This window comes from Canis aureus, chromosome 18, assembly GCF_053574225.1.
Source record: "Canis aureus isolate CA01 chromosome 18, VMU_Caureus_v.1.0, whole genome shotgun sequence".
In the NCBI taxonomy this organism is placed as follows: Eukaryota; Metazoa; Chordata; class Mammalia; order Carnivora; family Canidae; genus Canis; species Canis aureus.
Genome location: NC_135628.1, coordinates 42,201,160 through 42,216,648, shown reverse-complemented (window position 1 = coordinate 42,216,648; position 15,489 = coordinate 42,201,160). Strand labels below are relative to the sequence as shown.

At 36.7% G+C, this 15,489-nt stretch overlaps 1 protein-coding gene across 5 annotated transcripts in view; it reads left to right on the top strand.

Annotated features, from left to right (window-relative positions):
• The window catches only part of VPS50 (VPS50 subunit of EARP/GARPII complex), a 132,825-nt gene extending 118,245 nt beyond the window's left edge, over window positions 1–14,580 (top strand). For 3 of the 5 annotated variants that reach the window (XM_077856944.1, XM_077856942.1, XM_077856941.1), the window contains 6 exons: window positions 3,055–3,203; window positions 4,210–4,306; window positions 5,360–5,518; window positions 9,474–9,595; window positions 11,369–11,558; window positions 13,869–14,580. In XM_077856944.1, coding sequence (XP_077713070.1) covers window positions 3,055–3,203; window positions 4,210–4,306; window positions 5,360–5,518; window positions 9,474–9,595; window positions 11,369–11,558; window positions 13,869–13,988 — 837 coding nt within the window. In that variant the 3' untranslated portion in view covers window positions 13,989–14,580. Of the gene's footprint in view, window positions 1–3,054; window positions 3,204–4,209; window positions 4,307–5,359; window positions 5,519–9,473; window positions 9,596–11,368; window positions 11,559–12,198; window positions 13,838–13,868 lie in introns of those variants that run through there. The other 2 variants (XM_077856943.1, XM_077856945.1) reach the window with 2 other exon arrangements.
• Window positions 14,581–15,489: the final 909 nt, after the last annotated feature.

The window sequence follows — 15,489 nt, the reverse complement described above, 5'->3', positions numbered from 1 at the left end:
AACTTGTTTTCTAGTAGAGAGGGAATATTTTGGGGAAAAGTGTTTCATGTGGAGGGAACAAGGAGTGCAAAGGCCCTGAGATGGAACCATGCTTGGCCTATTCCAGGAACAGCACAGAGGTGAGTATAATTAGAAAGAAGCCAGTACGACAGTTAATGATAGATAAAATCAAAGAGGTAGCCAGACCCTAGACCATATAAGGCCTTTGAACTTTACTCTTAGGAAAACCAGAAGGTATTGAGAAGACCAGAAGCTATTTAAGCAGAAGAGTTGACATGATCTGACTTAATTAGGTAAAATAGAATTATTTTGGTTATACTGCATAACAGTTAAGGAAAGAGATAAGGTAGGTGGCTTGTACCAGTGTTAGAGGAAGTAGTAGTGAGACATGGTCAGATTCTATATCTGCTTTGAAGGTAGACCCATCCATAAGTGAGGAGTCAATGATGACACCTAACTTCTGCAGAATGGAGGTGACATTGCTGGATATGGAAAAGACTTTTAGGAGGGACACATTTGAGTTCGGTTTTCAGATATGTTAAATGAACTGAGGGTAAGAGAGAGGTCAGGGCTAGCATGTAAATTTTGAGCTTTGGGCATGAGGATGTTATTTAAAATGGGGAATGAGGGATCCCTGGGTGGCGCAGCGGTTTGGCGCCTGCCTTTGGCCCAGGGCGCGATCCTGGAGACCCAGGATCGAATCCCACATCAGGCTCTGGTGCATGGAGCCTGCTTCTCCCTCTGCCTGTGTCTCTGCCTCTTTCTCTCTCTCTCTGTGACTATCATAAATAAATAAAAAAATTAAAAAAAATAAAATAAAATAAAATAAAATGGGGAATGAAATCATTTAGTGAGTGAAATGTGAGTGAGAAGACTGAGGACTGAACTCTAGGACACTCGAGTGTTTAAAGGTCAGGGAGAGGCAGACAAACCAGCAAAGGAATCTAAGAGGTGACTCATGGTGTAGGAGAAAACTAGGAGGGTATGTACTCTGGAAACTAAGCAAAGGAAGTTTTTCAAGAATAGCCATGTGGAATGCTACAGTAGGTTAAATAAAATGGGTAATCAGAACTAACAATTGGACTTGGTCATAGAATGCCACTGAGGACCTTGATAAATGTTTCTTTGGAATAGGGAGATGAAAGCCTGACTGGAATGTGCTTGAAAGAGCCTAATAGGGGAAAGTAAAGACTCTTTTATCATATCCATCAGTTGAACTGTTTGATGGCCTGCCAATGCCAGAAGGCATGCCAAAGTCTTAAGGTATAAAGATGATGAAATTGATCTCAACCCTCCCAAGAACTCAGAGAGAGGTGGAGGGATCAGGAAGCAACTGACAAAGTACACTTTATGCCCTATAAAGACATAGGTACATGTGTAGGTAGCATTAACGCATTAACACAAGTAAGATACTAATTTTTGGGAGACTGAGAAAGTTATAGAAAGGAGGTGAATATGACCTCAGACTTAAAAAACGAGGAGTAGAGAGCTAGGCAGACAAGGAGCAGAGAGCTGATAAGAGTGTCAGTAAGACAGATATAACAGTAGTCCAATGCATTTAGACTCTAGGGGCATAGAAGATTGCCTGGAAATGAAGCTGGCAGGGTAGCTGGTATCACTGTAGAGGAGTAATATCATGGTGACAAGTTTAGACTTTTGTCCATAGGGATGGATAATTAATTGAGACTTAAACTGGGGAGTGGTGTGATCATATCTTCATTTTAGAAGGACCACTTGGATATTCTAGAAAGATCAGCCAGTGAACTGTGTGCAGAGTGAAGTAGAAATAGGAAAAGCCAGAGGGAAAAGTCTCAGTTCAGGGACTATTAACCCTGCTAAGAATGCTGTGGGGCCTTGGTCCTGAAGCTCCAGTGACGGGGGAAGAAACAAAGGAGAGTGTGTGTTTAGGCATGATGAGGGTGGGGAGGCATGAATGATCCAGGGTTTCTAACTTGGGTAGTGTGGTAGATGGTGATTACATAACCACCAGCATTAAATGAAATAGCACAGGCAACCAGTTGGTACAAACAGTATGAAATTTTGTGACATTGTGTGTGTGTGTATGCAGTAGAGGGTGATTTCTGTTTTAGTAGAAGGAAGTAAATAATGGAGCAGTGACATTGATTAACTTGCATAGCTTCCTTATCTTGATTCTCCCTTAGAGAAAGTACAGTTCCCCAAAAAACTTTTAAATGCTAATTAAGTAATTAGAGATTGAAGAGAAATAATATCCTTAGTAGAAGATAGGATATAAAAAAAAAAACTAAAGAAGAATAAAAGTATTTTATAACTTGGAAGTTTTGCAATGTTTTAATTCCATTTTGCTAAATTTATAAACCTGTTATGCTTCCAGAGTCCTGTGCATTTGATGTCTTTTTCATTTATAAGGCAAGTGTTAGAGATGTGTGACTATGTAATTGATTTAAGAAATAATCTAAATTTACATTTTGTATACTTTTAGATTTGTCTGTATCCAATTTTTGTTCCACAGTTTTCTTGGAAGATCTTTTAAAGCTCAATACACTCTGCTCTCCAGGCATCCCTTTCTTTTATTCTCATTAACCATTAGTAATGTGGCCCCAGACACCTACAATGCAGTTAGGTCAGTTTCAGTTTATAAATGCATTCTAGTCCTGCCTTCTTGAGATTATACCAAAGTTACCTTGATTAAAGTGTGGATGTGAAATGGTTAATCACATCATAATTTTGGAATGTACCAGCTCAATCCTCCAGAGGCTCTCTTTTCTCATTTACAGGTTCCTGAGGGGCATCTCACTATTGTTTCTATAAAACATCTGCCAATTCATAAAGATGGCTTGTGTTGGCCAATTTTAGGTCATGTGCAGATAATAGCACGTGGAGCTGGATCATTTTCACTTAGTATAAAAAGAAAATTTCCAGCAGTTAGAAAATATAAAAGAAGGAAAAGAAAGAAGAGAAACTAAATGTAATTAACATGTATGCCTAAAAGTGTTTTAATTATAGGTCCAGTTTTATAAAACCACATGGTTTATTGCTATTAGATTTGATTTCAGGCTGTGTGTTGTATTTCAGGAAGTTTCAGCTGATCCTACCGCCACCCTTACCGCAGCAGAAGAGAGAAAAGAGAAGGTACCAAGCCCACACCTCAGTCACCTAGTGGTTTTGACATCTGGGGATACATTATATGGGCTGGCGGAAAGAGTGGTAGCCACAGAATCCTTGTAAGTTCTTAAAAACAGTTGCTTTGCCTTTAAGTATTTAAGAAAAGTTATAAAAGTAAGCATTGTAAAACTAGATTTCTAGCTTTATCCATCTTCCACTTCTGAGTGTCACTTAATGTATTTCTGAGGAGTGTGTCCTAAAATAGATTACCAATCGATTTTTAAAACTGCATGGTTGGTTTTCAGTTACATATATGGAAGAAAGGAAATCTTTTAGGTTTCAGTCCTGAGCAACATGATCCATGCTTTAAAGTTAAAAGTTAAAAAAAAAAACAAACTATAGCATATTTTATATTTTCCTATTAAATTATGATTCTGAAGAAACTAGTTACATTGTCAGTTTAGTGTTAAATATAGTCAGCCCTTCACATCAGCAAGAATGCTTCTTGACCTTTATTAAATCCTCCAATTTTTAATACGGGTGAAGCGCATGATCTTCCATAAAATGTAGTCCAGTAAACTTAAGAGCTTTTGTGTACATAACAAAACATAGGGAAAAACAGGGCAGCTGCTGGCAGTCCTCCGGGCAAATGACTTACACTCTTGCACACCAGCCTCCTGACCGGAAGTTCACATGTATGTCTCAGCCAAGTTACGGTTGGTTGCATGAGGTTACTTATAAGAAATGCCAGATGTTAAATCTGTGAATTCAAGTATCTGTTCTCTATAATTTAATGGGATCCTTTACAGGAAATCTTTGCAAACAATACTGTTGTATTTCTTCTTCAGTCTTTCATGTGGTCTGTGCCCCTGTGTTGCCTGCAGAACAGCATAGCTCTGCACCGTGTGGTTCCCAGAGCAGTTGATTGGAAGTTACCCTTCTTCCACCTCTGCTCACATTCCGTGTAGGTTGTAAATGAGCTACTACCAGATAGTTCACTCAAGTGGAAAAGAACTGTAATGGTTGAACTTTTGCTTAGAGATCTTAATGATTACTTATATAAAAGTATTAACAGGCTGTGGATCCTGCACTTTGCTTTCATGGTGGGTTATTTATTCCCTTTAGGGTATTCTTGGCTGAACAGTTTGAGTTCCTTCAGCCTCATCTGGATGCTGTGATGCCTGCAGTCAAAAAGCCCTTTCTCCAGCAGTTTTATTCTCAGGTCAGAGATACTCTTGGATGTCACTTCAGTTGTGAGCACATTATCTTGGGTTTTTTCACTAATGACCAGTCTCCAAATTCCAGGAGAATGATTAGAATGTGCTTATTCACTCATGAATTCTTGTATTAAATACTTCCTGAGTACCTTGCATAACTTTTAGTCTAATGAGAAAGAGAGAGAGAGAGAGAGAACCCATTAAAACTATTTACAATTAAAAAAAAACTATTTACAATAAAGTATGATAAGAGGAAAGAAACAGCAGCAGGGTATTTAATCTTGGCTGGAGAAGGAAGGGAGGAAAAGGTTGCCTAGAAAGACTGTCTAGAGGAAGGATATTTAAACCGAGCAGCCAGCTACATTGGTAATATATTCCAAACTAAGGGAATGGCTTCTGTGAAGACCAGCCAGTGAGCGAAAGCATGATGCATGTAAGTGGCTGAGGGGAAAAAAACTCTGATTGTCACAGCAGAGAAGAGGGCTAGTGGTGCTAGAGATGGCTGGAGTAATAAAGCAGGAGCCGCATGGTCATGGTGCTCTCAGCCAGGAGGTGGACTCTATTTTGAGAGTACTGGGAAGGTCCCAGAGGACCTGAAACAGTTTAAGTGGTGTGACAGTGTGTTTTAGAAAGAGTGGTTGGCAGCAGTAGATGGCAGGCCTCCAGGCAGGGAGACCGGCTTGAAGGATCCTACAGAAATACAGTTGAGAGATGATGAAATCTTGAGATGGGGCAGTTGGAGTGGAAATGGAGAGAAGTGGAAAAAAAAAAAAAAAAAAAAAAACAAACATGAGAAATATTTGCTCATCTCTGAAAAATCCACGGTTCTTTTATTGTTATGCTATCAGTGGCCTCAAGTTGGTTGTATGTCTAAAAATTATGTTTTCTGAGACCTTTGCCGAGAAACAAAAGTGTTTTCGTAATTTAAATCTCAAGATATATAGTATATATATTTTATTTTTAGATGTGATGTATGCTAGAAATAGGCATAAAATATTTTTTATAAATTTGATACTTTTAGTAAATATTTGTCTTCCTTTCTGTGAAATTTATTTCAGACAGTTTCAACTGCCAGTGAACTACGCAAACCAATTTATTGGATCGTAGCCGGTAAAGCTATTGATTATGAACAGATGCTGCTCCTAATGGCTAATGTGAAGTGGGATGTAAAAGAAATTATGTCACAGCACAACATCTATGTAGATGCACTGCTAAAGGCAAGTACGCGAGAAAGGCCTTTGTTAAAGATGAGTCCACCAGGAAAACTATTCCTGTCATTGTACTTGCTCTCAAGTAGTGAGATTATAGTTATTACATCTCTAACATCATGATATTAAAGCCCCTGAATTGGAACAGATTTGCTTTTTGAATTTTGTGTTCTTTAAGACCCAAGAAATTTTTTGTTTTTGCTCACTAATATCCTGTCTTGAATTAGAGTTTGATTGGCATGCCTTGGCTGACTTTCATATTAAGTAATTTCAATAACGATGGCTATGATGACAAGAGATATTTCTATTTATTAGAAGTTATATCTGTAGTTATATGGATTTATTACCAAGAGACCAGGCCCCTGATGATTCGGTGGTGGTGTTGTTATTTCCAGAAATCACATTACTTTTGCAACATGTCATGCAAAATTTTTGCATTTAAAACTCACATTTAAAAGTTTTCTGGGAAAAAATAAAAGAAAATAAAATAAAAGTTTTCTGGGAAGAATTGTACATTTTTTTAATCATTTATGCATCAGGAGATATTTGTCGATCACCTGACACGTGCAATACACTGATCTAGGTGCTGACAACATAGTTGTGAATTAAGGAACTTACATGCCCTCAAGGAATTTATGTGCCAGTAGGGAAACAAGTTATGATAAAATATGTCAGATAATGAATAGTCCTGTGAACAAGTAAATAAGCAGCAGAAGAGGGATAGAGAGTGGCAGGGGGTGGGTTAGGGGCAATATTGTTTATTTACGTGTGGTCAGAAAAGGATTCTGATAAAGTGAGAGTTGGGTAGAGGCCCGAAGGAAGCCAGGAGATAAGCCATGTGTATGTCAGGTGAGGAAAGAGCATCTGAGGAGATGAAAACTGCTTTCAGAAAAGTCTTATTTTTCATATTTGTCAGTGAAAAGAAAATTGGCCCTTCTTAAGATCCTGACTTTTATCTTGTTCACACAAACATTTTTACTTGCTTAGTCCAGGGCAACAGATGGTAGTTGGGGACACTTGCAAACCAATAAGCAAAGCCAAAGATCAAAATAGATATCAGGAGGCACCTGGGTGGCTCAGTGGTTAAGTATCCGCCTTTGACTCAGGTCATGATCCCAGAGTCTTGGGATTGAGTCCTGCATCAGGCTCCCTGCTTCTCCCTCTGCCTATGTCTCTGCCTCTCTCTGTGTCTCTCATGAATAAATAAATAAAATCTTAAAAGAAAAAAAAAAAACAGCAGTGGAATTCATCTCTCTGCCTGGTACCTTTTTGAGCTCTGTGATGGAGACTGCAAGGTTGTCCCCAGACTTGGGAACTAAGGGTGGAAGATCAGTTAGCAGTGTCTAGGGGTTAGTGTCAGGTCTGAGGGGTGAGTGACAAAGGTGCTCTGTAATTGCCACCTTGGGAGAACTTTGATTTCTAGGACCCCCATGATATTTCAATTGGGAATTTTAATTTGGAATGTGATACAAATATAATTTATAAATAATCATGCATCTTTTTTTTAAACAATTTTGTTTTTGAAAAGTTGATTTCATTTTTTAATGGCATGCTAACCATGGTACTCATAGGGATGCAAGAAGAAAGATTTCTGCACTCAGTGAATATGTATTCTAAAGGAGCCTACTTGCTTTGGTTATTCTTTTTTTTTTTAAGATTTTATTTACTTGAGAGAGAAAGTGTGTGTGTGTATGTGTGCACGCGGGGAAAGGGAGAGAGAGAGAGAGAGTCTCGAGCAGATTCTACACTGAGCTGGACGGAGCTCGATCCCACAACCCTGAGATATGACTGAGCTAAAACCAAGAGTCAGATGTTCAACCAATTTGAGCCACCCAGGTGCCCCTCGTTATTTTTAATTATAAGAAACATTAATATTGTAAGAAAGAACCAATGTTATTCAGATTATTAACATGAACCCAGTTTTTAGGAGTTTCAAACCTTCTTTCCTAAGAAAGCTTTTATATAACTTCTATTCATGCTATTACTTTTCCAAGTCTAAACCTTTAGGTAAAAAGCAATCTGCATTTGTTGGCCTCCAAAAATCTTAAGTAAAATGAAGTGTTTTTATTGTTCATTTAACAAGCATTCTTGAACATTTAATTTAGCAATGAGTAGAATGACATTGTTTACAGTTAACATATAACTTTATATTTTTTAAAGATTTTATTTATTTAAGACAGAAAGAGAAAGTGAGACCATGAGTGAGAGGGAGGGGAAGAGGAAGAAAGAGAAGCAGGCTCCCCACTGACCCTGGGATCCTGATCTGAGCAGAAGGCAGATACTTAAGTGACTAAGCCACCCAGGTGGTCCAGGATATAACTTTATTTTTTAAATATTAGTGGAAAATACTGAATCGTGACTGGAAATCTAAAGCAGAGTTTACTGCAGTGAAGCATAAATGCAATAGCAAATACTAGTGTTCTACTAGATTCATAACATGAAGAGGATAAAGATACTTATTTAACTTTGATTTTCAAAAGTAAGCTTAGTGGATTTAAAATTCACTTTTTCATATAATTAAAAGCAATTAACTGTCAAAAATAAATCATCAAAAAATTGTGATTAGCAAAAGAGGAAAAGGATAATAAGTAATCATGTGGTAGCTTGAGTGGTGATAATTATATTAGATTTTTTTCCCTCTGGTATGTTATTAGAGAATTTGAACACATATCAGTCTTGACTTGTTAAGCATTGTGTAGCTGCTGTCCTGAGGAAACTAAAGAAAAAAAATCTCATTTTTAAACCTATTAAATTTATTTGAAACGTATTGTTTTTTTTTTTTTTTAAAGATTTTACTTATTTATTCATAGACACAGAGAGAGAGGCAGAGACACAGGGAGAGGGAGAAGCAGGCTCCATGCAGGGAGCCCGATGCGGGACTTGATCCCAGGTCTCCAGGATCACACCCCAGGCTGCAGGCGGCACCAAACCGCTGCGCCACCAGGGCTGCCGAAACATATTGTTAAGGAAGGGTCGATAGCATTTACTTTTGTAAATGAATGTATTTAGATGATAATAGTCCAAAGAAACTAGAAGTACATTTATTGAAGGGTAAACCATTTGCTTTCTTTTTTTTTTTTTTTTTTTTAAGATTTTATTTATTTATTCAGGAGAGACTCAGAGAGAGAGAGGCAGAGACACAAAAGCAGAGAGAGAAGCAGGCTCCATGCAGGGAGCCCGACACGGGACTTGATCCCTGGTATCCAGGATCACACCCTGGGTTGAAGGCAGCGCTAAATCGCTGAGCCACCTGGGCTGCCCTGCTCTCATGTAATTGTTAGGATTTGTCTAAGTTAGTTTCATATATTTTTATTTTTAGTGGAGTGGTATCATAAAAGTTACTAATAAGTAATAAAAATACTCAGTTTTCCTGTAGGAAACAGGAAGTATTTTGTTTTATTATTTCCTGTATTTAAAATTTGCAGCTATTATATGACTTTCAAATCATTCAGAATATAATAATATATTTACTTGTAAAGAATGTGTAGGAAAGAGGATAATTTATCCAATTGTTCTCTAAGGAGTGAGTATAGCCTTAAATTACAAATGGTTCATGATTCACTCTGAGTTGAAAGCTTATCAAAATATTTCTTTAACCTGGGTTTCTTGAAGATAATTTTAAAGACATGTTAGGTTATTACGCTCTTTTAATCCATGCCGACAGTCGTGGAAAAATTTTAGATGAAGAAGCATTTGAACATGTTAGCATTGTTTAATCTGTTAATGATATATATCTCCTTTGAGATGAAATGTAGTATACTCTGTATCACAACATAGTTTATTCAATTTGATATACTTAAAAAAAAACCCTCTTCATTCTAAGTTCAAGTTACCTTTTGCTTTCTCTTTGTTTTACTTGGTTTGATTCTGAGTCTTTCTAAATCTTTTTATTTGCTGGTAAGATTGGAAAGCAATGTGACATTATAATTATATTCACATATGGCCATGATTTTTGTCTTCTTAGGAATTTGAGCAATTTAACAGGAGGTTAAATGAGGTTTCTAAGAGAGTTCGGATACCTCTGCCCGTGTCTAATATACTTTGGGAACACTGTATACGGCTGGCCAACAGAACTATTGTGGAAGGGTAAGTTTTCATGAAAGCATTATCTGGTCTTCAATGATCAAGCATAATACATAGAAAACATTGCATGTTATCATTATTGGAGATAATAGGTAGAGAAAGTCATAGATAGCAGACAATCCTGTAATAACTGAGGTTTGACTTTAGAATATAATTGAAGAACCCTTATACCCCAGTGTGCCTTCTCCATCTGAGCTTTCTTTTCTAGGTGGTTACCTAGAACCACCTAGTAGAGCAGTGTAGAAAGTAGCATCTCATGGTTATCTGAAAGTTAAACTCATAATAGTTATTATTACCTATAATATAATTATTATGATGATGATTATCCATGACATTTATTGAGCACCATGTGTCATTTACTGGATCAAATACCTCACAGGATTTTATCACTGAACCCTAACATAAACTCTTTGATGGAACCATTATTCTCTGTTTTCTCAAGGAGAAAACCTTGCTTCAGAAAATCAAGGAGGTTAAATAACTTGTCTAAGTTCACATAGTTTTCCAACACCAAGAAGGTTTATGAACTTCTGATGGCAAAATCAGGCTTCATAACCACTGTCTGTTAGTGGTATCATTATATCATTATAAACTGTATAAATCTTTCATATGTTGACTTTAAAGATCTATCAGTACTAATTTTCCCACTTACTCAGAGACCAGGCTTACATCTAGAATATAAGAAAGCTTATAAAAGCTTGCTGGAAAGCAAGCTGCAGTCTCAAAGACTGTTCATAGTGGTCTGGAATTGCACATCAGTTGAATTTCCACATTGTCGTTTATCTGATTTCTTTTAAGCTCTTCTTTGATATAAAGAAGAAGGTATTAGAGAGTGGGGAGGTGAACAGTGACAAGCCGCCAACACTTTTGCCACTCTGTTTTGAAACCAACAGCGTTGTAAATCACAGAATGGCTCAGTGTCAATAGTCATGACTGAAAAGTATTTTTAATAAATTTGTTTAATAAAGTAGAAAAGTGAATAATGTTATATTTCTGTGCAAAATACTTTTTTATTAAAGAAGAAGAAGAAGCCTGATCACTTCAAATAATATGTGCTTTAGCTTCCTGGCAAATTTCCTTAGGGGAAGTGCCTAATTCTTAGGGTTGGATTCTCCATGTTTTCTATTATTGAAGGATTGAGGCACTGACTTATGAGTAATCACATGTTGTACTCTTAGGGTTAATACATTCTTATTACTACTCTACCCTAGAACACACAGTTTTCAGGAGTGTGGGGTGTCAGAAGAAGTCTATAAAGTGTATGACAAGTTATGTATGTCCCTTTTTGCTTATATGCTCACACATTTCTTAGGTTTAGCTGACTGTTCATGGGGGAATTACTGCATTTGTTTCCTCTGCATCCAGCAGTTACAAGATTGAACAGTTTTATGAAACTAAGATTACTTTGGAGTGTTCATAGCTTAGTTTTTATAAATAATCTTGGCAGCCAGATTTCCGGGAATACCAGTTTTACTTTCTTACAGATAATTATGTTAATTGACAGGGGGAGAGAACTGTAGAGCAGCCAAAAACTTAAGCAGTTAGTGGATCTCTTTGCTTAGCAAACGGGGAAGCTGAGGCCCCATTGGTAAAATGAGTATGGAGTGCTGGGGCCCCCGCTGAACCCAGTCCTTCTAACACAAGACTCCTGTGCTCTTTTTCCTATAATCCTCTCATTTCTGGAGAATCTGTCGAGATATGGGTTAAAATAGAGTTTAAGTTCTTTTTCCATCCTATCATTTCTGTTTTTTTTATTATTATTATTGTATATCTTAGATATGCCAACGTCAAGAAGTGTAGTAATGAGGGTCGTGCCCTGATGCAATTGGATTTTCAACAGTTTTTAATGAAACTTGAAAAACTAACAGATATTAGACCCATTCCTGATAAAGAATTTGTGGAGACATATATTAAAGCCTACTACCTAACTGAGAATGACATGGAACGCTGGATCAAAGAGCACAGGGTGAGAGCTGGAAAGCAGTCCATTGGATTTCTATTCCTTTTCCTCTGTGCTGTTCTTGTCTGCTGTATTATATAATTCAAAATCGTGAGAGTGCAGTGTAAAGCAACAGCTGATTCTTTACCATATTTGCACTGTGTCTATGCAATGCCCTTTGCATAATCAAATCCTTTTGAGACCTCTCCAAACTGCAACAGTAATTATCTGAAAAGGTAGCCAGAGCCTGAACTTTAGCTGCGTTTATCCTGCAGCTGTGTTGTGGGAAAAGCCTGGCATTGGTTAACATCAAGACAAATTGAAGACAGCAACGTTGTCTTGTGATTCACAAGTTAATGTCTATTCTATAACTTAAATCTTACGGTCCTCAACAATGAATTGGCATCATACTGACATGTATTAGTGATGATTAGGTGTATTAATATTTAAATGACTAAATTTAACTTCTTCCTGCGTTAGATTTTACCTTGAGTATAGATGGGGTCATTTTTCTTCTGTGTGGATATATAGATAAGTAGAGAAAAATATTATTTATTAGGTGTTATTTAAGATGCTGAATTTTTGGCATTGTTTAATGCAACATATTTCACCAGAGCATGCTCAATATGGGGAGCTTTCCTATATGATTGTTCTACTGTTTGTCTAGGTAAGGCAATATGTGGAGATAGAAAATGAAAATATGGCAAGTAAAAAAAAAAAAAGAAAAGAAAATATGGCAAGTATTAAAATTATCACCTAGTTTTATTCCTTCACTAACTCTAGTGATCACATTTACTTATGCTGTAAACATCATGGGTAAAAGCTAAGTAGATTGTTATTTCATCTGGGTAAGGAAATAAGGAATTATTTATATTTGCCTTATCAGCCTCATCCTATCTGATTTTAATACTCTAGAGAAATGAAATGAATATTAGCCTGAGTTTTGTGTAAATGTGCCCACTGTAGGTCAGTTCCAGATCCTTAGGAGCAAAGTAGAAATGTACATATTATTTTCAATGATTTTTATCAGTACATCAGAATTGAGAAAAATGTCATCCATTTTAGTCCCATTGACTTCTGACATTTGAAAGCCAGAATACTAAACCAGGAACAGATGGACTGCTAAATGTTGCTGGAATCCATTTAGTAAAGTAAGCTGTAAACACTTGGAAGTCACTCCTGTGGAAGGGGTCTGGGGGAAAAAGGACAAGTAACCAAGGGGATAAAGCATAGGTCTTAGACATATGTTATTTGATGCAAGAATGATCCCCATTTTCGAGTTTTTTCTCTTAATATAGTGAACCAAAATTTTTAGCTTAATATCTTATGAGAACTTTAACTGGTATTTGTAATTCAGTGAAATTTTTTTGGGAGCCGACTGCCCCCATCTTCTAAGACAGTGTCTAGCCCAGTGCTTGATGACAGTGGATACTTGTTAAATGCTGACTGATTAAGAGAATTTACTAGATGCTACCAGATGCTCTCAGAGCTCAGATACAGAAACTGAGTAGCTTTCTGAGTTTTTAAAATGAACCTTTTTTCATATTTTGAAATTGTCTGTTTAGTGGTTATAACTCCAATGACAACAGGTGACTTTTCTTATTAGATGGTAGTATAGAACTCTGTTTCCATATCTGAACCCTTTTTGTTCATCCTCCAGAACCAGATCAATATGCAAACCTTTCTGGTAAATCCTTATTCATTCTTACCCTAACAACTCGTTATCCGAAATTTGGGAACCAAATAGATTTGTACAGCATAAAAGACATACAGTCTTAATTTTACTTACTAGCTACAATGGCAACATGAGGGTTTAAAAGCCAGTAACTTTCTGATCCTGGTTACTCTACTCATTTGTCATATCTTAGAAAAGTTGTTCTGTGGTTAGAGACTTTTTTCTTTCGCCTAAAATGTTTGCAAAATGTAGAGTGCCAGAAAATAATTACTTAGTAGCATTTTAAAAATTTGAGAGGTCAGTATATTTTAATAACTTAATAAAGACTGCCACAGAAACAAGCATAAAGTGTCTGGTCTTAAAAGTAACAAAAGCATAGGCACGGCAGATTATTTTGCCATATTGAAGAAACTACTCCTTTCTGTTTCAAATGTGTCCTGCAGTGTCCTTATGATTATTACAGCTCAGTAAAACAATTTATCTTCCATGTCTCAAAGTATGATTTCCCCTGCTTTTCACTGACTTGTGGTGCTCAGTCACTGTCCACTGAAAACTAAATATCTGCGTGTTCTTTTCTGTGCATTGGTCAAATATGTCTTTCAGTGTACTAAATTTGGATCTTTTTTTTCTCTCTCCTCGCCCCCCCAATGTACCTCGAGCAGGAATATTCAACGAAGCAGCTGACCAATCTGGTAAATGTTTGCCTGGGATCTCATATCAATAAGAAAGCAAGACAAAAACTCCTCGCTGCTATAGATGATATAGACAGACCTAAAAGATAAAGAATACATTCTTTTTTCTCAATGGCATTGATCTTCTCTCAACACATATGACATGAAAGCCAGTTTTCATGCACTCTTGACTATTGTCTGCTAAGAAATCTTTGTGCATGTACTTTCCAACTGGAAAGTGGAAAACACTGAAATTTGTGTGGTGTTCTGAAATGACTTTTATATGCTCTGGTCCTTCTCTTCAACTCTTAAGTCTCATTTGTTGTATTATTTTTCTGAAAGTATATTATTGCCTTGTCATAAGTATTGTTCTGTGACTACAATTACACATTTTACTGAGGAATATACTGTAAGTATATGCTTAGTGATAATAATACATCCATGGGCAGTTCTTGGAGAATGAATTTATGTTGATATTTTTTGCCCTCTCTACTTGGTTCTTAATATATAAATGAGAGGGTTTATGTATAGCATCTCCTAATTATGAGCTCTGCATGAGAATTGAAAAGTATACATAAGCAAAATAGTTGAAAAATCAGTATGTTCTCTGTGTTTTTAAATGTCAGAGTTTATGTTGGGGTTAATTTGGTTATAACAGTGATCATAAATGATGAAATTGAATAAATATTATACTCTAACATGATCTGCCTATGTGAGACTAAATTTTGATATTTTTCCACAGCAAGCAGAGTTTATGAAACTGTAATGGAATTTTTCGTTGTGTTCTAATTTTAATGATCTTATGTCCTGGTACCAGTGGTGAAAAGTAGTTTCGTCTATCTTTTCAGAGCCTGAGTAGCACCTAGAGTAGTGATTATAGGATTTTTTTCCCCTTTTTCTTTTCTCTTTTCTTTTTTCTTTCTTCCTCCTTTCTTTCTTAGTTCCTTCCTTCCTTCCTTCCTTTCTTCCTTCCTTCCTTCCTTCCTTCCTTCCTTCCTTCCTTCCTTCCTTCCTTCCTTTCTTCCTTTTTAAAATGTGGGACATTTTTTCACATAAGCGTTGCTCTCTTTGAATTCTGCTTTTGTCTTAGGACAGGAAAACCTGGTTTAGCTGACTTAGGGAAAGAACTGATAATAGTCAAGCATAAGTTTATGATCATATATTCACCTTACTTAGATATCTGCTTTGTATCACAGACGTAAAATAATGTAAGCTAGCAAGGAATAAACTTTGGAACTCAGTTAATTAGTTTTTAGTAACTGTGTACTTTGCTTTGAAACCAAAGATCTATCAACATATATGACATAAAAGTCAGTTTCCCATGCACTCCTGCCAACTGTCTGATAAGGAATTTTTTGCATGTTCTTTGTTACTGGAGAGTAGAAGACTCTTAAATTTGTGTGGTATTGGTACAGGTTTACTGGGTATAACCTGTAACATGAATAGCTCACAGAATTCTGAAGCATCATCTCATGAGAAACAGGCCTTGTGTCCTCTGTGAGTCTTCCTATCACAGGAACTGAGATGCTGAAGTGGAGGGCAAAGGGTGGCATGTGATCAAGCACGGAGGTGAATAAGGAGGTGATTGCCACTCAGTGTCTGCCAGTCCCTG